General features: G+C 35.8%; 1 protein-coding gene across 6 annotated transcripts in view; it reads right to left on the bottom strand.

Annotated features, from left to right (window-relative positions):
• Nucleotides 1–22,733, bottom strand: part of LOC145292005 (prominin-1-like) — a gene marked incomplete at its 5' end in the record, with an annotated part of 563,543 nt that overhangs the window by 495,994 nt on the left and 44,816 nt on the right. For all 6 annotated transcript variants that reach the window (XM_080137986.1, XM_080137989.1, XM_080137988.1 and 3 more), the window contains 1 exon segment: nt 10,733–10,801. In XM_080137986.1, coding sequence (XP_079994112.1) covers nt 10,733–10,801 — 69 coding nt within the window.

Raw genomic sequence — 22,733 nt, 5'->3', positions numbered from 1 at the left:
TGAAGTGTTTATTACTGTTGCTTATCCCCCCCCCCCCCCAAAAAAAAAGCTATCGGAAAACAAAATGAACCAAAAAAAAAAACAAATATTCAACAAAATAAATTTATTTTACTTTAAAAAAACTTACGGTAAGTGTTTGTGATTTATTTTATCCAAATTTTTTGTATTAATTTTATCCATTTTGTTGTGTGTGTGTGTAATATCTTTTCCTTGTAATGTTGTTGCTATTCACATACTTTTAGCGTTCTTACACCGTAGCTCCGAATTCTCGGCTTTCGTCGGCGTTAACGCCGAAAGCGTTCGTCAACGCTCGGCTAAGATCGTGAAATCGGTGGGTAAAATACTGCAGGAGTACCGATGAAAGGACTGGAAAGACAATTAGTGTTAAATTAAAAAATCCCTATCTTAAGGATGGTGCTATTCCCCGAATATTACCAAATTGTCCCTCCTATTTATCGTCATCAACCACTTTTAGAGAGTCTCCTAATGCAAAGAAAATGCGTTTAGAAAATTCTGCTCTTAAGCGTGCATTATGTGAAAGTGTTGTTGACGAGTTAGAGTTACGGAAACAAAACTTTCCATAATATTGATGATTAAAAAAAAAAAAAAATTAACGTTTATAGATAAAAATTATTGGACTTCTATTAGGCAAGACAATACCATCATTATATGCCATATAAAGAGATGCCCATGCCCAAAAATAAAAATGTCTATGGTGATTGAACCGGACTTGGTCGTTAGAGTATTCTGTAGTGATGTGGAAATGAGTGCTATAGGGGAGTATAGAATTCCTAAACATATAACAGAGGAAAATACTCTGCACATTTTGATGGAAAACATGAAAAAAATGGACATCGAAGAACAGGAAATGAAAACTTCTAATATAAGTTCTTTATTAAAATTAATCTTATCATTTTTGCTATTAGTACAAGATGAATCATTTAAATATTTTAATGCCATTAATTTCACATATGAACAAATTAACATAATGACAATGAATAAGGTTAATTATTCGAGTGAAATGATGGTATTTTCTTCCTTATTATATAACTGCTCCCCTAGAGGGTACAGACTGTTAAGAGACACTAAAAATGTAATTTTACCATGCTATTCAACCATTCGAAGATTAACCTTATCAACTTCTATGAATTCTGTCACTGAACAACACAATAACAATTTTCTCATGTATATTAAAAGTAAGTTCAAGTTACTAATGCAGAATGACATCAGTATCTTTACTTTGTTGATGAAATACATCTCAAACCTTATCTTGATTATAAAGGTGATAATATTGTTGGCTTAGCTAACAAGAGCAACGAACCTGCCACAAGTGCATTTGCTTTTATGCTTAAGCAGTGTATTCTCAGAATATAAGGATGTTGTGCATGTTATGCCAACTGTCTTCTAGCTGAGAACTTATTTGACATAATTAAACGTGTAATAATTGGCTTAGAAGATATAGGGTTTAACGTATTATCTCAGATAATAATGCAATAAATAAAAAAGCTATGTCTTTCTTTTGTAGCCCATCAAAGCTTTCAATTGTATATCCCCATTCAGTTAGAACGTCTAGCCCTCTTTTCTTCTTATTCGATTCCGTGCATATATTAAAATGCATTAGAAATAACTGGCTTGGCCAAAAAGATGAATGTAAATGCATGATGTTCCCAAAGTTTTGTTATAATGGAAATCATGAATTAGATAACATCCAAAGTGCTCCATTTTCTAGTTTACATAAACTTTATGCCCTAGTGAAATATTGCTATAAGTTGACTTCAAAAGCTCTTTCTCCGACTACTTTTGAAAGGCAAAATGTTAATTTGGTTTTGCAAATTTTTAACGAATATACTATTCAAGGTTTGCTAACCTTAGGAAAACAGGAAAGCTTGCCAAATTATGCAGAAATTGCAGAATACATTCAAATATTTTATATTTGGTGGACAATACTGAATGTGAAAACACCATATAAAGGTGGTCGACTTAGTAATAAATATGCTAATCCACTTACATTAAATAGTGATAATTATAGTTTCCTAAATGTGTTCTGTGACTGGTTAGAAACTTGGAATAGCATTCCTGGAAGAACTGGTAAGTTAACAAAGGAAACATATACTGTTTTGCACCATACTACTTACGCAATTTTAGAATTGATTAAATATTGTATAAATGTACTGAATATGGTGTATATATTATTATTGGTATTTATTACCAGGAAAGTTTCAGACAGATAACCTTGAGGCAAGGTTTGGCCAGTATTGACAACTTAGTGGAGATCAGTATAATATATCGATACGTCAGGTGTATGAATGTGAAAAAAAAACTCAGAATGTTGTCAGTTTTAAAATTGAGTTTACCTATTAATAAACTATTGAATTGAAAAATTTAAAAGAAACTAACTGGGATGAAATGACAAGGGAGCAAGAGTTACATGTTTATAAATTTAACATAGATGTACCAGAAGATGATAATCAATGCAAGGAAGTACTTCCTGTTATATTATACTTAGCAGGTTATTGCTGTCATGCAGTTTTAAAAAAACTGAAATGCAACAGCTGCAAAAATTTAATATTCGGGAGAGAGGCTGTTGAAGAAATAGCTGAATTGAACAGCTACTTTCAGGGTATTAACAGAGATTCTCTGCTATACCCAAATGATATAATTAATAATTTTGTCTTATATAATTATATAGTTATAAACAAACTTACAAAATGCGATTCTTTTTTACATTCGATTCATCAGAGAAAATTAGCCATGTACATGACTTTAAATATTTTGGCTGATCAAAATCGATTATTTCATGTTGACTCTTGTGATTAGCAAATTGAAAAAATGCTGATGTGGAGTTCATCGAATTCCCTTATAAACAATTTTTGTCGCAAAGAGAATGACAATATTAGTAAAAAAAAAATAAATATCAGAAAAAGAAAAATTCAAACTTTTAATTAAATTCTACAACAGATTTTTGAAAAGTTTTAATATTCAATGTTTGAAATATTTCTGCCTTAGTAACTTTCTTTATACTAACATTTGTTTGAATTTAATTTTTAACTTATTGTCTGTATTCAGTTAAACTAATTGTTCGTTATTCAGTTAAACTCTGACTTAACATCTAAATCTAACCTCTAAGATCGCCATAAGCATGGAATATGTGCCTACATTAAAGATGGCTTCCCGTGTGGCAGGGATATCTCTAGAGAAGATCTTAATTACCTTATATGTGCTTCCGGGTTGCACTTGCTTACACAACTGCATTTATATTTGCCCTCTATCGACCCCATAACAGTGGAGTTACTATTTTTAAGAGTATATCTGAGAAAATAGACCACATCCTGTCTGCACACCCCTCGGCTAACATCCACATCTGTGTTGACTTCAACATCCATAATGTGGAATGGCTGACCCAATCAAATAAGACAGACGATAAGGGGAGGTTATGTCATGATTTTGCCATTGCTTATGACCTCACTCAGATTGTCCGCGAACCCACTGGTGTGCCCGATACTACAGGTCAATATGCAAGCCTCCTAGACCTTTTTCTCTCAACTTCCCCTGTTCATGCTCCGTTCTTTCTCCTCTAGGATCCTCCGACCACTCCGTCATATCAGTTAAGATAAAAATGAAATATAATAAGTCCCCAGACTATCCCTCTACCATACTGTATACCGATACTCCATGGCTGACTGGGATAGCTTCCGTACATTCATATCTTATCTACCTCTGCATTCAATGTTTAAAAAGGATGTGTCCTCTATAGTATCAGACCTGACCGAATGAGTAATTGTGGCATAGACTGATTCATACCATCTAAAAAATTCCAACAAAAACCTAACAGCCAGCCATGGTTCTCCCCAGAATTGCGCACAGAAATCACTTTTTCCATAGCTACCAACGTAATAGATACACTGAGACTAGAGCTGCTTTCAGGAACGCCAGCAACCACTGTAAAAGAGTAATAAAAATGCAAGAGAGCTATATGCTCAGTCTGTTAAATCCAAAGTAGCTGAGCAGCAGCTTGGTTCCCACCAGTTTTGGCAAATAACAAATAGGATCCTGAACAGAAGCGTGCGTTCTATCCCAAATATTATCAATTGACCTGAGGTCATCTCGTCAGCATCAGACAAGGCCAAACTATTTGCCAAGAACTTGGCAGCTAATTCTACCCTACATGACGAAGGCTATCAACTCCCCATATTTCCTCTTATAACACAGAACACACTAGGTAACATACAAATATCTGTGCATGAGGTCGCCAAGCTAATCAAGAACCTTGATTCCAGTAAAGCAACTGGCCCTGACGGCATTCCAATTATAGTGTTAAAAAAAGCTTCAACCAGAACTTGCTCCCATACTTACGAAACTAAGCATTGCCTTAAGGAGAAATGCTTTCCAACACCCTGGAAAACCTCATCAGTATGCCCTGTATTTAAGAATTCAGGTGATAAGTCATCTCCCTCTCAATACAGACGAATAAGTCTCCTGTGTGTCATGAGTAAGTTGCTGGAATCCATATTAAGTAGAGAAATAGTCAACTATCTAAGCAGAAATAACCTTCTTTAGTGACATGCAATATGGTTTCCGTTCTGCAAGATCTACTGCAGAAATGCTAACGGTTATATCTCATAGGATTAGTGAATCTCTTGACAAAGGCTTCCTTTCTAGGGCAATTGCTCTTGACATATCAAAGGCCTTTGATAAGGTATGGCACAAAGGCGTACTTCACAAGATTTCCAGCTATGGTATAACTGGAAATGTTTTCTCTATCATTAAATCATTTCTCTCTGATAGGCTCATAAGAGTAGTGGTCGATAGACAAAAATCAGAGGCCTGCAGTATTAATGCTGGAGTCCCTGAAGGGTCCATCCTGGGCCCAACTCTCTTCCTGATCTGCATCAATGATCTCCCTAAACATATACTTAAATCATTCGTTGACATCTATGCTGATGACACAACAATCTACTGCAAAACATCAAAGGCTGCAAATGACAAAGTTCTCCCTGATTCTCTCTCCGCTGATCTTGAGCGCGTAGTTCAGTGGGGGAAGACGAGGCTGGTTACTTTTAATGCATCCAAAACTAAGCTCCTATCTGTTCATCATCAACGCTTTGGTATCAATTGAAATGGATAGCTCTTGACTAGGGGAAGCTCCATGCTTTGATTAGCTTCTGGGCTTGACCTTTACTCCTGACCTGAAATGGAACACGTACATCAAGTCTATTGCCAAGGTCGCTGGAAAAATGGTAGGATCCTTCTACCGCCCCAGAAGATATCTCACTGCTGATGCAATTCTCTACTTAAATAAAAGCCAAGTACGTCCAAGGATGGAGTACTGTTGCCATATCTGGGCAGGAGCTGCTAAAAACACTATCCTGCCTTGACAGAGTACAAAATAGGCTTCGAGGCTTAGTGGGGGATGCCATTTTCTCTTCCCTGCAACCTCTCTCCCACAGGAGAAATGTTGCGAGCCTGTCTTTGTTTTATCGTTACTTCCATGGCAGGTGCTCGTCTGAACTCCAATCACTGATCTCCCCTCGCCGATCTTTCATGAAAAACACCCGTCTAGCTGAAACCACTGTCAAAAATTTTCCCCATTCTTTATCTGTGTCAAAAAACAAAACGTAGATTTCATGAACAAAGCTTCTTTCTTAGAAGTGCACGCCTGTGGAACTCTGTTCCGTCTGCCTGTTTCCCACCTGACTACAGCTCGGCTGTCTTCAAGTCCAACATAAACAAATTCCTGATGAACCACCCCCTTAAGTAGACACTTTATCAAATCTCAACATTAACGTACTGTACACACAATAACCCTTATCTCTGAGTGGCTTCTGGGCATTGATAAGTGGTGACCACCTTGTAAAAAAAAAAAAAGAACGATTAGCCTGATGAGCTCCTACCAAAAATACTAATATTGTGAAACAAAGTGCAATATGGATTTGTCACAGACAAAGGAACAAATGTCATGTTCACAATGACAATGCTGATAAGAGACGTATAGGGATGCAGAAAGACCTCTGTGTTTTATTGATATCTCAAAAGTTTTTGATTAAGTAAAACATGAAGACCTATTCAAAATGCTAAATAAACAAGATGGGAAAAATCTTAGAATTCTAAGCAACCTCTATTGGAGACAAAAGACGACAGAATAGATGGAGGTCACCGTGAGGAAACATTAATAAGAGGAGGAGTCCATCAAAGGTATGTTTTGTCACCAGATTTATTCAACCTCTATAGCGAAAACATACCGAGAGAAATTGAGGATATCAAAGGTATAAGTTTGAGTGGACAGAACATTAACCATCTTAGGTATGCAGACAACATTGTATTAATAGCAGAATCTGAAGAGATCCTTTTCTTCTTAAGCTTGCTGGGAGCCAGTCCAAATAGTATTTAAGCACACACAAACATCAAATCTCTCTCTCAACTGCATTTTCATTCGGACGTTCCACGCGTGTTACTATCACTCTTCCATTTTCACAGCTCCGCGCGCTTCATACAATTTCACAGGCGAACATTACCTATCGCCTCTCTTAACATGTTTTAACATATGAACAGTTCAACAAAAAAAGACATTCTCCTTTTTTTAATACAAACACTTAAAAAGGACTTCTGAACTCATTATAAAGAGAATTATATTTTATTTGTTAATGGTTGGTTTCTGTGAATAAACCTCTGTTTGTTTTGCATGTAAGTCTTCTTTTTATTTTTATTTATTTGTGGAGGAAGTTAGTTCCTAAAACGGTCTGACGACCCCCACAAGTTGGTGACCTGACTCAGAACATTACATGCACAACGGAATCTCCTTACAAGCTACATGCGGTTTCCTAACCTACTTGCTATATCATGCGTTCGGTAACACTCAAAGGAAGTAAAAAGACGACGCGAATCTCAAGGGATGATACAAGCCATCAAACGAAGCGTGGATCTCAGTACAATATAGCAACAAATTAGCGAGTTATGCCGATAGTCGCTATAAAATCGAAAATTAAACAAATCATGACTCAGCGTCAAAACAGCACTTTTACTCATCAGGCACCCCCCAACAACAAGTTGGTGATAAATAACGTGTAATGAACACACACGGCTACAATTCAGCCGATCCAAACGTGAACACGAGCGTGTAAAACCCCTCGGAAAATGATCTACCACAATCTCGAACTTCACTCGGCAGTTTAACAAACCTCAGAAACACAGACCCTAGCAAAAGCAACATTTTTTTTCGATCACGATTTCAAGCTTCGCGTACTCGAAACAAGTCAACCGACAGTTTAAAGGCTTTAAAATCACTTTCAAATGAAAAACAGAAAAATGGAACCTCCCCATGCTGAAACACCTCTGGCTACATTAACGCTAAATATACCAGCTTTTAATCCCACCAATATAAAGACGTGGTTTATCCAGATGCAGGCCCTTTTCGACGCAAAACGGATTACGTCTCAGCGAACCAAGTATTGTTATTTTGGTTGAAAAACTCCCGGCAGACGTCGTCGAAGAGGTGACTGATTTATTGGAGAACGTACCATAAAATAATCTATACGATAAACTAAGGAGGCCATTTTGAGACGGACTGGCTTTTCAAACGAGACAATGTTACGCAATCTCTTCACCCAAGTAGAATTGGGAGATCGCACACCATCGCAACTTTTATGATACATGCAATCATTGCTAGGGGACAACAAAATGTCCGAAAATATAATGAGAAGTTTGTGGCTAGATAAACTACCAGACACAACAGTACAAATTCTGGCACCCACAACGGAAGAGACAAGCACTGAAAAGCTCGCCGACATGGCAGACCGAATTCATGAAAATCTGAGGAACCGCAAAGTAAACTCAGCACAGGCACAGCCAAAACAGACAAGAGACGACGAAGTAGCCGGACTAAAAAACTACGGTCGAAAATCTCACTTGTCAATTGCAGGAATTAATGCAAATAAACCGTCGTTACTCATTTAATAAACGACCTAACTACCGAAAACAAAGTTTTAGTAGAGGTCGAAGCAACACACGAGAACAAGCGAACGAAATCTGTTTTTACCACAAAAAATTCGGCACAGAAGTGAGGCGTTGCACTTATCCTTGTTCTTTTAAAAACAAGAACCAGGGAAACGATCATTCCAGCCAGTAGTGACAACAATTGTCGCTGGATTTTCCACTAAAGGTCGTCTGTTTTATATTCGTGACAGTAATCCCGGATATAACTTCTTAATAGACACTGGAGCCGAAATAAGCGTGATACCACCGCTACGTAAACAGAAAGCTACTCCACAGCCTTACCACCTCCAGGCAGCTAATGGCACACAAATACTGACATACGGTGAAAAGTACTTAAGCGTCAATCTCGGCTTGCGTCGCACATTTTCGTGGATTTTTACAATAGCCAACGTGACGACACCAATATTAGGAGCAGATTTCCTAGCACGATTTAATCTATCGGTAGACATGACTAACCGCACACTGACTGATAACCAAACAAAAGTTGTAATTAAAGGTATCACCACAAGATACCAGTCTACTGGGATTAGTTCTGCCTTACCTGAAGAGACGTACATTCGTCGGCTGTTTCAAAAATACCCACAACTTACTCAGCCATTCAAAGTCACGGATAATATTAAACATAATGCAAGGCATTATATTAAAACGAATAGACAACCCGTCTACGCCACCCCCAGACGTCTGAAGCCGGATAAGTACAAGATCGCAAAAGACGAATTTCAACGCATGTTACAACAAGGAATTATCCGACCTTCCAAAAGTGCGTGGTCATCTCCTCTACATATGGTACAGAAATCAGACGCGACAACATGGCGTCCTTGCGGTGATTTCAGGAGATTAAATGCACAAACCGTACCGGATAGATACCCTATCCCACACATTCACGATTTCGCAATCGGACTGCAAAATGCTTCGGTATTTTCCAAACTGGATTTAGTAAAGAGCAAAATGTCTTCTCTCAAATTTACACCCACCAGGAGGGCTAACAAACAAACATATGCCGAATGACCTTCATACATGCAAATATGTATTTATTAGGAATGATAAGTCAAAAGCCATTTTGTCCAAATTACACAGGACCATACCAAGTTTTGGACAGAAGTGAAAAATATTTTACTGTCCAAAGGAAAGACAGGAAAGACAACATCGCGATCGACCGAATTAAACCAGCATACATTGAGGAATACGCTCAGACAATTTCCCCACCAGAAAATGGGAGTCCAGCAGAAAATGACCTTAGAACATGGGAGTCCAGCAGAAAATGACGGGAACATCAAACCTACGACAAAAACAGGTAGGAAAGTCCACTGACCGAAACATTTCAAGGAATACATTACATATTGACAAAAAAAAATTTTTTTTTTTTTTTTTCAATCTGGGGGGAGTATTGTGCCAGTTGGCACGGTTAAGATTCGGATTAAAAATTGTTATAAAAATAAATACAATTTAGGCGCGCATTATGATTATGTTGGCGCATGAAAAATAAAAAATAACTTCCACACAAATTCCGGCGTGGCCTTATATATTAAATCGACTCAAAACGAGCGGACGTAGTACAGAGCACCCCACGTGATGTTTCTGTCCAATGGGATTTTTCCAAGGACATTTTTCTAAACTTTTCTTCTTAAGCTCGCTGGGAGCCAGTCCAAATAGTATTTAAGCACACACAAACATCAAATCTCTCTCTCAACTGCATTTTCATTCGGACGTTCCACACGTGTTACTATCACTCTTCCATTTTCACAGCTCCGCGCGCTTCATACAATTTCACAGGCGAACATTACCTATCGCCTCTCTTAACATGTTTTAACATATGAACAGTTCAACAAAAAAAGACATTCTCCTTTTTTTAATACAAACACTTAAAAAGGACTTCTGAACTCATTATAAAGAGAATTATATTTTATTTGTTAATGGTTGGTTTCTGTGAATAAACCTCCGTTTGTTTTGCATGTAAGTCTTCTTTTTATTTTTATTTATTTGTGGAGGAAGTTAGTTCCTAAAAAGGTCTGACGACCCCCACAACAGTATAAAAAAAAACACCCAAATTCCAACATGCAAGCTACAATGTTGCAATGTACGAGTTAAACAAGTCAATAAATTCAAATATCTGAGATACTGGATCACATCTGATGAAAGGTGCACAATTGAAATGCATAGTTGCAGCCAAATTCACCTTAAAGAGATTTTCATCAATATTGACCAACAGAAACATTAAAATAGACACAAAATTCAGAATATGCGGAACGTATGGATCTATTATATGGTTGTGAATGCTGGACAATCACCATGGACAAGCACCATGAGGAAAAGAGTAGAGGCAACTGAAACTTGGTTCCTGAGGAGAATTTTGAAGATATTCTGGACCAAAAAGAAAACAAACCAGCAGGTATTCAAAATGGCAAATACAGAAAGGTCTCTAATAAGAACAGTACGAAAAAGACAAATGAGATTCATAGGCCATGTCTACAAAAAAAAGCAGAATAGAACAGATTAGCTTGACAGAAAAGATCATAAGTAGAAGTAGAGGACGAAATTGAATCAAACTTATCTTTTGTTTATGATTTGAAAATGTGATGTTTAATCTCTAATAGTAATCTAATATTGGAAACAATATATTTTTTAAATACGAACAAAATGTGGCATCTGATAGATTAACAGAGATTTGATATGATGATATATTATGAAAAGCAAGGGTTTGTGTGAATCTTTGATATTTAACCATGATATTTAGAAAACTTACCTCTTTTGCCAAATCAGGAATGTCCAACAGAGTACTTAGTTCTTTTAATAAATTGGTTTGGTTATCAAACTGGAATAAAAAAAACAAAAAAACTTGCATTTATTCATTTAGATCTTTTACTAACATTCATAAAAGAAAGATAAAGAAGAAGAGGAGTGTGGTGGAACAACAAAGAAAGATTTAGTACGAGTGGAGAGAGAAAGGGGACATTTGGTATGAGGGGTGAGAAGAGAGTAGTAATGAGAAGGAGGTAGGGAAGATGAGAGGGAGATAAAAGAAGGAAAGAGAAGACAGGGGGAAGCAGAAAGATAAGGAAAGAATATGATTTATATCCAAAATTTTGTTCTCTATTCCAACTGAAGTCTTTTTACAATAAATCAAAAACGAGATAGTGTGGAAATATTGAATGCTCTTTCTCCTTTGATATTATTCACCCGTGGAATAAATACATGTTTCGATAAGATGGCTAATCAAGCTAACAACTGCTATGAGAATGAACAGTCATCAGGTAATTTATTCAGGAGGCTATATAGAAGCTACAGACAGAAGGTATAACCTTCTTTCATATTTCAAGTCAGCAGATTGTGAGAGGAAAAAAAAACAAAAACAAAAAAAAAAAAACAGAGCAGTCTGTGTATACAGCTCGAATATTGGAGAAAAGACTTGAATAGCATTTCAACTCAAGAGATCAACCTTTTTGTAATCCTATAGAGAGTAAAAATTCCTTAGCTAAGTAGAGGATCCATACCTGCTGGGAACCCTATGAAAAAATGGTTTGACAGTATTCTGAAGGTATCCTAAGTTTTATTCTTTAATTTTTTAAGTTTAAACTTAAATTGTGTCCAACTTTGAAAATTATGTTAAACTTGAAAACTCTATAACCAGTATGCATTTTAATATATAAGTGAAAGTGTCTGTCTATGTGTCTGTCTGTGTACATTTCCTTACACACTAACTCTTAATTTTCAGACTAAAAATTTGATATACAGGTTATTGAGATTTAGAAAAATCTTTGTAATCCGTTTTCGGCCAGAAATTTGGTTGTTAAGGGGTCAAAGTTTAAGGATTTGACCTTTGAGAACTCTACCAAACGTGGGGCAGGGGCGTCAATCTGTGTATGAGCACATCCATGCCTACGCACGCGTACCCAAATTTTAGCACCTTAAAGAAAATTTGACGCAAGCGAGAGCAACGCGGGTGTCTATGCATGCAGGCACACGTATGTGCATATATTTTCACACCAGGGCGGGGATGTATGTGTACATGTGACCGTTTCTTTTAAATATATATGTGTGTACGTGCGCATGTGTGTACCCGTGACCGCTAGCTAACCCTCTCCAAACAATTAACAACAAAATAAAAACTAAAAATAAATAAACCGAATCATAGCCCCCCCCGCCTCCAAACATAAGCGAACACCCAACATACTTGCCAAGAAATAATCTCACCAACGAGACGCATAAAAACTTTAACATTAAGACTCGAATTTTAAAGTAACCCCCCTCCTCCCACACCCACATGTATCTCTATGCCCTCAGCCATACCAAAAATAAACTTCCCAGACCCTCTCCCACAAGTTCCTTAAACCCCAAAACTAAAACATTACCGACATACCAAGCGCCCCCTCCCACCTTCCCCCTTGTTCCCTTCCTCTCTTTCTTCCGCCCTCCTTGCACCCCCCGACCTCATTCACTCTTTCATCCCAAAATAGCAAACATTTCTGTAAAAGTCTGAGGAAGCTACAGACGGCCAAAAAAACGGCCGAGTAGCTGAAACAATAATGTAACTTAACAGAAAGATATGGTAATAAAAAATAAAACGTGTATATATATATATATATATATATATATATATATATATATATCCTGTCAAATAAAAGTTAACAAGTAAAAACTGCTGGACTAAACTCTTCCACATGTTTAAAGGCAGAGAAAGCAAATCAGACTATTTTCCGCTGCTTTTTGCAAGAAAATCTTTTACTTCATTTTAATAATGAGATTTTTTCTTTCATATTTTCCCTTCTTTCAATGCACATTGATATGTTTTTTCTTTTATTAAACTTTATAATTTGAAAAGTTCTTATTTCTGTTGACTTCACCAACTGAGACATCATTTTATATGAATGCAAATATTAGTGCAAACACTGGCAAAGCAAATTTTTATTTTGTCATTTTAGATAAGAATGGGTGTACACTCATTCTGATATATAAAATTATGTTTGCCAGATTATAAATCAGTTTCAAATAACATTAAAGTTGATAAATCAGATTTTGATTAGCTTTTTCTTTTCTTTTACTATATAAAAATATAATTTGGTTCACTGCACTTTTCGATCATGATTATGCCAGCCATGGACTCTGTCATTCAGAGAATTTTCCATTCATGATTATAATACCACTAAGATGTTGATAAAAATAATTTTACCATTTTTCTACCAGTATCCAACTTCAATGAAATTATGTATAAGAATTCATATGAACCGATTCATTTCTTAATGTGATTCAAAATAGGAGGTACAATAATTTCTTGTCAAAAATAACAAAACAAACAATAAAACTCATTCATATATAGCCTTCATAAAATGTTACAAAGGCCTTTTGTTGACACAATAAGACTTTCCATGGCTGATAAGATTATCCTCATGGTAAATCTACTACAATTCTCTTCCTTTAAAACACAAACAAATGAAAACGACAATTAAAAAATAACACATAAAAATAAACACAAAAATATTTCGCATTGCTATAAAAAATGATTATTGGGCAAAACTTTACTAGGAGGAGTCCTAAAAAAAAAATTGACATAAAATAGATGTTTGCAGTGAATCCTGGTGATATAAGCTTCAAATTTTATGTACACTGTAATTTAATTCATGTTTTTAGGAACAAAACTATATTTTTGTGAAATTAGTACATTTATAACAAACTAAAATGTCACTACATTATAACATTAAAACAAATTAGAATGCGTGATTAAAAATTAGTACAAACCTGACCTTGTACAACATGCCGTCTTTTTCAGGAGAGGGATACAGTAAAAAAAAAAAAAAAAAAAAAAAAAAAAAAAGGCCGCTCCTGCTATTTATGGACTGGTGGTCACATGAGGTAACGAGATTTCGGGGAAATATGCAAATGAGATGCAGTCGGTTTTTCAAATAAAAAGCTTGTGTCAAAGAAAGAGGGTGTGTCTCTTTCGCAGAAGTAAGTTCTGACAAATGTGCGCTGGTGTTTGATACCGAGAATTGTAAGAAAGAGAAGGGTTGGGAATTCTTTCTTTGGGCTTATTTTCTAATAATACCAACATATTTAACTGCAAGCTATTTCGGCTCAACAACAAAAATGGACGAATGAGTAAGGTTAAGCAGCAACTTCTTGAGACCATTACTGGAGAAGGCAATGTGGTTATGTGGCTTGAACTAAAATTGATGGCAAAGCTGCAAAAGATTGAAGACATAGCCATATCTAGAAATGGGACAGATCAGACCATTAATGAGAGTATTGAGATAAAATCACAGATTGCATTTTCAGAGAGCATGTTTGAGGCTTATAAGCTCAAAAGAGTTATCTGGACCAGAGAGTCGGTAGATGTATATATGCAGCAGAGATAAGGCGACTAACCTTGGGAAGACTGTTAAACTGGCTTTCGTAAGTGGTTTCCCTGACCGCATCTCTATGGAACTGCAATAATTTACTGAAATTGAAACCATAGAGGTGGAGGAGATTTTGAAATATGCCAGAGTGCTAGCAAAACAGCCTGGTGAACTGGGGGCAGTTGCAGCCTCTGCGGTGAGCAATCAAAGCAGAGAGGAGTGAACATTAACAAAACAAAGTCATATATTTACCGGTAAATGCTTCAGATATCAAGGACTCCACCTGATGAGAGACTGTAGGGAGCCACAATCAGACATTATCTATTTTTTGTGTGGCGAGGTGGGGCACATAACCAGGAATTGCTCTTCGCATCAAAGAAACAAATAAAGGGGTACTATTGCACCAGTAATCAACATGCAAAAAGGTGATGGAACAATGTAAGGAATGTCAATCAATTGATCCTGCGCTGGCTAGACATGAAAAGGGGGGATTGTATGTTGAAGAAAATTGGTTACAACTGGCCATTGATATCAAACATTGGCATGAACTGTATTTAACTATGATTGACTGTGGGCCTGGGAAAGTAGCGATATGGCAGAAAATCAGAAATGAAATGGCAGAAGAGATGAAAAGAGTTGTTGAGGAGGTGTTTATGGAAAGGGGACCAGTAGAAAAGGTGTCCGTGGATAACGGTATGTCTTTGGAAGTTTTCAGCGATTTATGTACAAAATGGAACATTAGGATATATTTTAGAGCTGCAAACTGCCTAAGGAATTATAGAGAGGCACCATCGCATTATAAAAGCAGTGGCATCAATAAACCAAATTTTGCCCCAAGAAGCTGTAATTTCGTATAATATGGCACCAAAGGCTGGCCAAGATGAAAAAACAGTGCACACTGATCTATTTTTACATATGAATGGTAACAGCAAAGGAAGAGGAGAAGTTCCTGAAGAAAAACCTATATGACAGTCATACTGCAAATAAAGACGCCCGGTGCGGATGGCGGACTATGAGACCAATTATTGATCTTAAAGATCAAGGGGATGTGTGATTATGAAGTAGTACAAATCTGACCTTGTAAAACATGCTGTTCATTTCAAGAAAGGGATAAAAAAACAGATGGCTGTGCCATGGCCTACTATACATATGACCCCGTATGTTACATGAGAGGTCACGTTTCTAAGAGGCCATTGTTTTTATTATGGAAAACTGTAAGCTCGAGCCGCATACAACGTTGAAAATTTCAAAGGGAAGTAACTCAAAAGTAGTTTATATTAACTCTTGAAATAATGAATAATAAACTTTTATTTAAATATTTTTATATTATTTCATTCTTAAAATACATGTTTTTATCCATATAAAATGTTTTTCACCGCTTTTATTCATGTTAATTTACAGAACAAAAGTACAATAGAGTAACCTCCATTGATTTTTTTTTCAAAGACGTAAGCAGTCTTTATGCTTACAACCATTTTTGCAATATCTACTTGTTGCATTTTTTCTACCCGTTTTAAATATTGTAAAAAAAATATATATTATCTTTTTTAAAATATTGTTTAAGTTTTGTTATAATTAGCTTAACAAAATGGTGAACAAATGCGTTGCATTTGGCTGCAAAACTGGTTATAAAAACCACGAAAATCTATCAACTTTTCATTTTCCACATGGCAAACCCGACCTGTTTGAAAAATTTGTAAATCGTGCTGATTGGATTGCAACAAAAAATTCAGTTTTATGTATAAAATATTTTAAGGAAAAATTTATTTTAAAAGGGAAAAGAAATAAGTTAAATTGGTCTCTACATCCAATACCAATAATTCATTCACCGTTAGTGAATATTAAGCCATCTCTTCTACCTACATCAAACACAATGAGAAAAGCCCCAAAGGATCGAAATTACCAAGATGATGAACTACCAAATTTTCTTTCAGCAGATATTATTATGAGTTTCGAAGATTTGGAAGAAACAAAGTGTTGCCCCACTGGTTTCAGTTTAAAAAAAAATGAAAAATATGTATGGATTTTCCGGATAGATTTAGAGACAAATTTTCCATTACTGAAAGAGTGCATTTGGATTGACAACAATTTACACGTTCAACTTCAGTATTATAGAAATCTAATACCATTACCACATTGGTTTGTGAAGGGTCACAATGCAAAACTTACAAGGTATAGCATGTTGGAAAATTTCCCCTCTTATATTCAAAACATTGTAGCAAATTTCATTCTAAAAGAACTATACAAATTTCAATATTTTAAACGTAAGGGTCACCCTTCATTTTCTGTTGAACTAATCAGATTTTCTTTATTATTGCACTATACTTCTCCTCAAGCATATAAACTACTGGTTGAGCAATTACTATTTCCTTCATTTATTTCATTAGAAAAAATACAAAAAAGTGATAACTGCTGCAAAATCTCTCTTGGGAAAAGGTAAACTTTCTCAGGATTGTATCTTGATGTTGGATGAAATATACCTTCAAAAAGGAACTCAGTTTCATGGTGGGACGTATGTTGGTGCTGATGAAACTGGCAACTTATATAAAGGTATCATGATATTTATGATTTCGGGGTTGAAGGAGACAGTGCCAAGTGTAGTTAAAGTCTGTCCTGAAGTGACTGTGACTGGTGACTGGCTCTCTCAGGAGAAAATTGCATGCATTGTACAGCTTTTAAATGCAGGATTTAATATAAGGACTGTTGTTGCAGACAACAATTCTGCAAATGTAAATGCCTTTAAAATTTTATTAAACAAATTTGAAGGAGATAAAAAACATTTTATTACTTATCCAGATTCTCCAAACAAATTTTTTTTCTTTTCTGACACTGTTCATTTGTTGAAGAATATTCGAAACAGTTTACTAAACAAAAGCAAGTTTGTGTTTCCTTCTTTTGATTTCAATATTTTGGACCTTCATTTGTGTTCCCAGTCAGGAGTTTTATTTTGGTCTGATATACTTAAAATATATGACAAGGACAGGGTTTTGGATACTACATTACGAAAAGCACCAAAACTAACTTTCAAGGCATTACATCCCGGTGACAATAAGCAAAGTGTCAATTTGGATATTGCTGTATTCCACAAGACAACGATTGCTGCTTGTAAAAGCTACTTTTCAGATCGGACCAACATTGCAAATTTTCTTAAATTAATATGGTGCTGGTGGACTATAGCCAATTCTAATCAAAGATTTACCCCTAATTTTTTGAATAATGCTGTTACTGCAAGTGATGATAAAATCAACTTTTATCAAACATTTTCTAACTGGGTTGAGTCTTGGTAAAAAATTTCTGACTCACTGCACAGACTAGCAAAGCATTTGTCATAACTTTGAGAGTACTAGCAATGCTTATGAAAGAACTGCTGAATGATGGGTATGAATATATTCTCACTCGTAGATTTCAAAGTGATCCCCTTGAAAAGCGATTTTCACAGTATCGTCAAATGAGCAGAGGGAGATTTTTAGTGGGTCTTTGTGAGATTTATAACAATGAAAAGATTTTAATCTGTAGATCCCTTTTAAAAGAAAATATTAACATTTGGCAGGAAAACCTCAATCCATTGTCAAAGAATGAAAATTATAATCTTCTTCTGGATATTTTGTCCAAACATGAGTCAGAAATAAATGAACTATGTTTATCACCTGACACAAAAGAAGTAGCATATTCAATTGTTGGTTATGTTGCAAAACAATTTTTGAAGCGCTTTAACTGTGATATTTGTTCTACTTTTATGGTTGGTAATGATACGGAGATCACTGAGAATCATTATCTTAATTTATCATCTTGAGGAGGTTTGACAATTCCATCCACTCAGATTGCTGAATTTATTTGTTCTTGCTTTGCAATTTTGGATTTTTCTTCTCAATTCATTGAAAAACATGGTTAGTCTACAACTAGGAAGTCTGCAGAAATAATTTTAAAAACTTATTCGCCAATGTATTTACATGTGAGAAACACATTGAAAAAGTACATAAATTTGCAACAAAAATTGTTATAAATATATTCTATAACAACAAGCAAAAACTTTAGAAATGATTCATTAAAAATTTTTAAAAAGCGGCAACGATCAAAATAAGTGAAATTTACCATTGAACATTTACCTTTATTTACAATTTTTATTGAATTTCTTGTCCTTCGTAAAGATACTTTAAAATTCCTCTTGTAAGAAAGATAGCAGTTAATAATTTGATAATTTTGTAACAGTGAAAAACAATTTACTTTCTTTCCAATCTTTATATTCATGTGTTTTGTAAATATTTTGATATTCTTAAAAAAAAGATATTCTAATAAAATCTTTAAAAAACAAATAACCTGTTGAAGTCAAAGCAAAAATTTTTTTTCATATTTATAAACAACAAAATTATTGGAAAGGACAGGGGAGACAACTCAAAATGAATTTGTTTTTATTTTGTTGTGTATTATAAAGAAATAAAAGGGAAAAATACATCTAATTAATGGAAACATTTTACTTTGGACAGGATAACAGTAAAATATGTAAGTAGAATTCATTTAAGCATTATTTCAAATATTAAAACCTGAAATAATTATTTAATTCTCTAAGCATTAACATCTGAAATAATGTTTGAATAGAAAACAATTTCTGAGTTACCTCCCTTTGTCTCAGTTTCAATGGCCTCTTGGAAAATTGCCTCTCAATGTGACATATACGGCCGTATTATTATAGTAGGTCATGGCTGTGCCTATTATTTATGAATTGGTGATTACGTGAGTTAATGAGATTTGAGGGAAATATGCAAATGAGATTCAGTCGATTTTTCAAATAAAAAGCCTGCGTGTCAAATAAAGAGGGTGTGTCTCTTTGGCAAAAGTAAGTTCTGACAGATATCCGCTGGGGTTTGATAATAAGAATTGCAAGAAGGAGAACGTAACAGTTGGGAATTCTTTCTTTGGATTTTACTTTCGAATACCAACATATTTAACTGCAGAAGGAGAAAAACTGTCCAAGATTAGTCACCCTTCCTCCAACATCCTATAGCTGAGGTTTCAAAAAACAACAAAAAAGGAACAACAAAAAAAGAAAAAAAAAAACAGTTGTAGTATTGTAAATAAATGAAGATGTAAAACAAAACCTCTTTCCAAGGTTTTATTGAACAAAATTCCCGGCTACGAAAACAAGAGAGAAAGAACTCAGTCTTTTTAAGAAAAAGGAACGCGTACAAAATCACGTGGCAAGAAACTAAATTTGCATATCTATTTTCTTTTTTTTAAATAGTAAGAACAAAACAATTTAAATGAAAATATTTTAAACAGTAAGAACAAAATAATTTAAATGAAAATATAACAATCTCCTCCACTTGTAAAAGAGATTGTAAATAGTTTTTTTTGTTTTATAAATCCAGTCGCTGGACTGATCTGCAAATTCTCTTAGATCAGTGTGGAGGTAGTTCGCTATTCGAAGGACCGGTGGTCCTCTGGGAAGGTTGGTTCTCAGGGTTCTGGCGATTATAGTCAAATTCATTTTTTGTATAAGGCGTAGTACTAACAGGACTTGTTTCGATTAACTGAGTCGGATCTGCATTTGCAATGTCGGATTGAATACATTTAGCAGGATTTTGAGGTCTATCAGAGCGTGGAAAGCGAGCTAGATGTCTCAGCACTACTGAATCTTCCTGGCCATCATTATGTCGTATTCTTGCATGTGTAGGGTTAGCTTCAAAGAGTTCCACTACCTCGACAATCGGGTCATATTTGACCATGTTACCAAACTGTTTTAATAATACCTCCCCAGGGTCACAGAGCCAAACAGGTAAAGCAGTACCAGCAGAAGAGTGCCTTTCAAAGTTGAACATGCGTTTGTGAAGAGTTGCATTTGTAGTAGTGCTCAGCAGGGAGCGAATAGCATTTAAAACATCCTGTAAAACATCCTGCCAAGCGCTAAGGAGTAATCGTCTAGATTCCAGAGCTAATAACAGAGTGTTCCAAATAATATCGTTGTAGTGCTCGCATTGACTGTTGCCTCTTGGGTTGTATGCAGTAGTGTTGCTAGATCCAATTCCAAGTCGCGTCAAAATTTTTTTGAATTCTTCCGACAAACAAAGTTTCTCAATTGGAATGGATAAATGAGGGGAGTCCGAATATGGAGAAAATATTTGTCGGGCGCTGGATTGCGGTTTGCAAAGAACGATCGCGACAAGGGAAAGCAAAAGGAAATCGACTGTATTCATCGACGACAGTAAATATGTAACGATATCCCATCGAAGATACTGGGATAGGTCCTTTGTAGTCTATGGAGAGGCGCTGAAAGGGAGCAGTAGAAAGGATCAGTGTATTATTAGTAGAATCGAAGAATTGAGGTTTTATTTTGGCACAAGTTATACATTCAGATGTCATACGCTGGACTTCATCAATTGAATATGGCATATTTTTGACTTTACAAAATGCCAAAAGCGCTGTACTCCAGGATGTATTAATGAATTGTGTAGTAACTTTAGTTCCTCCAAGGAAGAAGCAGCAGCACTTCCGGGACGGTGTTTTATGTCGTATGACAATGAGAGAAGTTCCATTTTCCACCGTATAATTTTATCATTTTTAATTTTTCTTCGGTTAGAAAGTTTAAACATAAAAGATACGGCTTGCTGGTCTGTTACAATAGTAAAGTGCTTCCCAGCAAGGAGATCCCTCCATTTTTGGATGCACTCGACTATGGTATAAGCCTCTTTCTCCACTATGTGAAGTCATATTTCAGATGGGTTTAGTGATCGAGAAAAGAACGCTACAGGCCTCTCAGCATGTAAGAGCGTGCTTCCGATAGCCTTTTCTGAGGCATTGGTTTCAATAGTAAATGGTAATTCATCATCAATAACTTTTACAGACGATTCGGCAACGTCTTTCTTTAGTTTTTCAAAGGAATTAATAATTATAGGAGTCATGAGAAATTGTTTATTTTCGACTAGTCGACGAATTTTGTATGAATACTTAGGTATTCATTTCACGTAGTATGAAAACATTCCAAGACACCTCTTTAACGAATCTGAATTGGAAGGAGGAGGCATTTGTAAAAGAGGTTTCAAATGCTCAGGATCTGGTGGCATAGTCCCGTAACAAATTTGGTACCCAAGCAAATTGATGGAATGAAGTGAAAACTTTGATTTTTCTCGGTTTATTTCGAGGTTATATGTCGAGGCAGCCTTTAAAAAACATTCCAAATTAACATCATGTTCCTCCTGAGTTTTACCGCAAATAGTAACATCATCTATATATGAGAAAGTTCCAGATAATTTGTTGTCAGAAATGAAAGAATTCATAAACCGTTGAAAAGCAGAAACCCCATTAGTGACACCCATGGGTATTCATTGGAATTGGTACAAATGATTTCCAGCTTGAAAGGCTGTGTAGGGGTGATCTTCGGGATAAATTCTGATCTGGTAGTACGCCTAGTACTAAATATACAGTATTGGGCTACTTGGTTCACAAGATCCTCAAGCCAAGGCAAAGGGTATGCATCAAGTAAGGTGAAACGATTAATTGTTTGGGAGAAATCAACTATTAATCGTTTCTTTTTATTAAGTGACGAAGTCACAACAATCTAAGCACGCCATGGTGAATAATTTGTTTCAATTACATCATCCTCAAGTAGTTGTGGAATTTCCTTTTCAATGAATCGAGCATCCTCTGCACGGTAATTTTGGGATTTAGTAGCAATAGGTTTGCAGTCAGGGTTTAAGTTTCAAAACAATTTCACAGGGGCACAGCTGATCTTGGTTAGGGCGCAGATTTTTAGAATATCCTGAGGTCCAGCAAAAGAAATAGTGATACCCTGATGTAGTTTTAAAAAAGGCACTCCGAGTATAATATTCATACAGGAATCAGGAAGCACTGTAAAGTCAATAATGTTCTCCGTGCAATATTCCGATAGTTTGAGGGAAACGGCGGATGATGCCATGGAAATTACAGAATTACGTTTTGAACTAGACAGCTTCATTGTTTTAACAATACAAGCACTGATAAAGTTATCAGAACTGCCGGTGTCTATGAGGGCAATTAATTTTTTTTTCCTTTTAATTCAACAATTTTAGTAATGGGAGGGCAGCTATCACCACCTTTAGCATGGCCTACCATAATAGCAGAAGGAGACCGTGAAGGTGTCGGCATAGTAGAATGGCAAACTTTGGAGAAATGATTGAGTTTACCACAGTTTTGACATACCTTATCGCGGGCAGGACAATGACGGCGATCATCCTTAAAGTGACGTCTCCCTCCACAATTGTAACACTTGCCATGAGCAGGAACGGCAACAAAAAATTGTACAGAGTCACACTCAATACGAGAACCAATAGAATCATAAATTTTAGTAATAGTGGCCACCTCGGCAGGATCAGTATACACACTGTTCGTTCTAATAGTAGTAGTAGTAGCAGCAGCAGCGGCTGCTCCAATCGGGGAAGC

This window comes from Euprymna scolopes, chromosome 13 (assembly GCF_053919585.1).
Source record: "Euprymna scolopes isolate OS-2025 chromosome 13, ASM5391958v1, whole genome shotgun sequence".
Taxonomy (NCBI): Eukaryota; Metazoa; Mollusca; class Cephalopoda; order Sepiida; family Sepiolidae; genus Euprymna; species Euprymna scolopes.
Note: the sequence above shows the minus strand (reverse complement) of the source record. Positions and strands in the feature narration are given on the sequence as shown.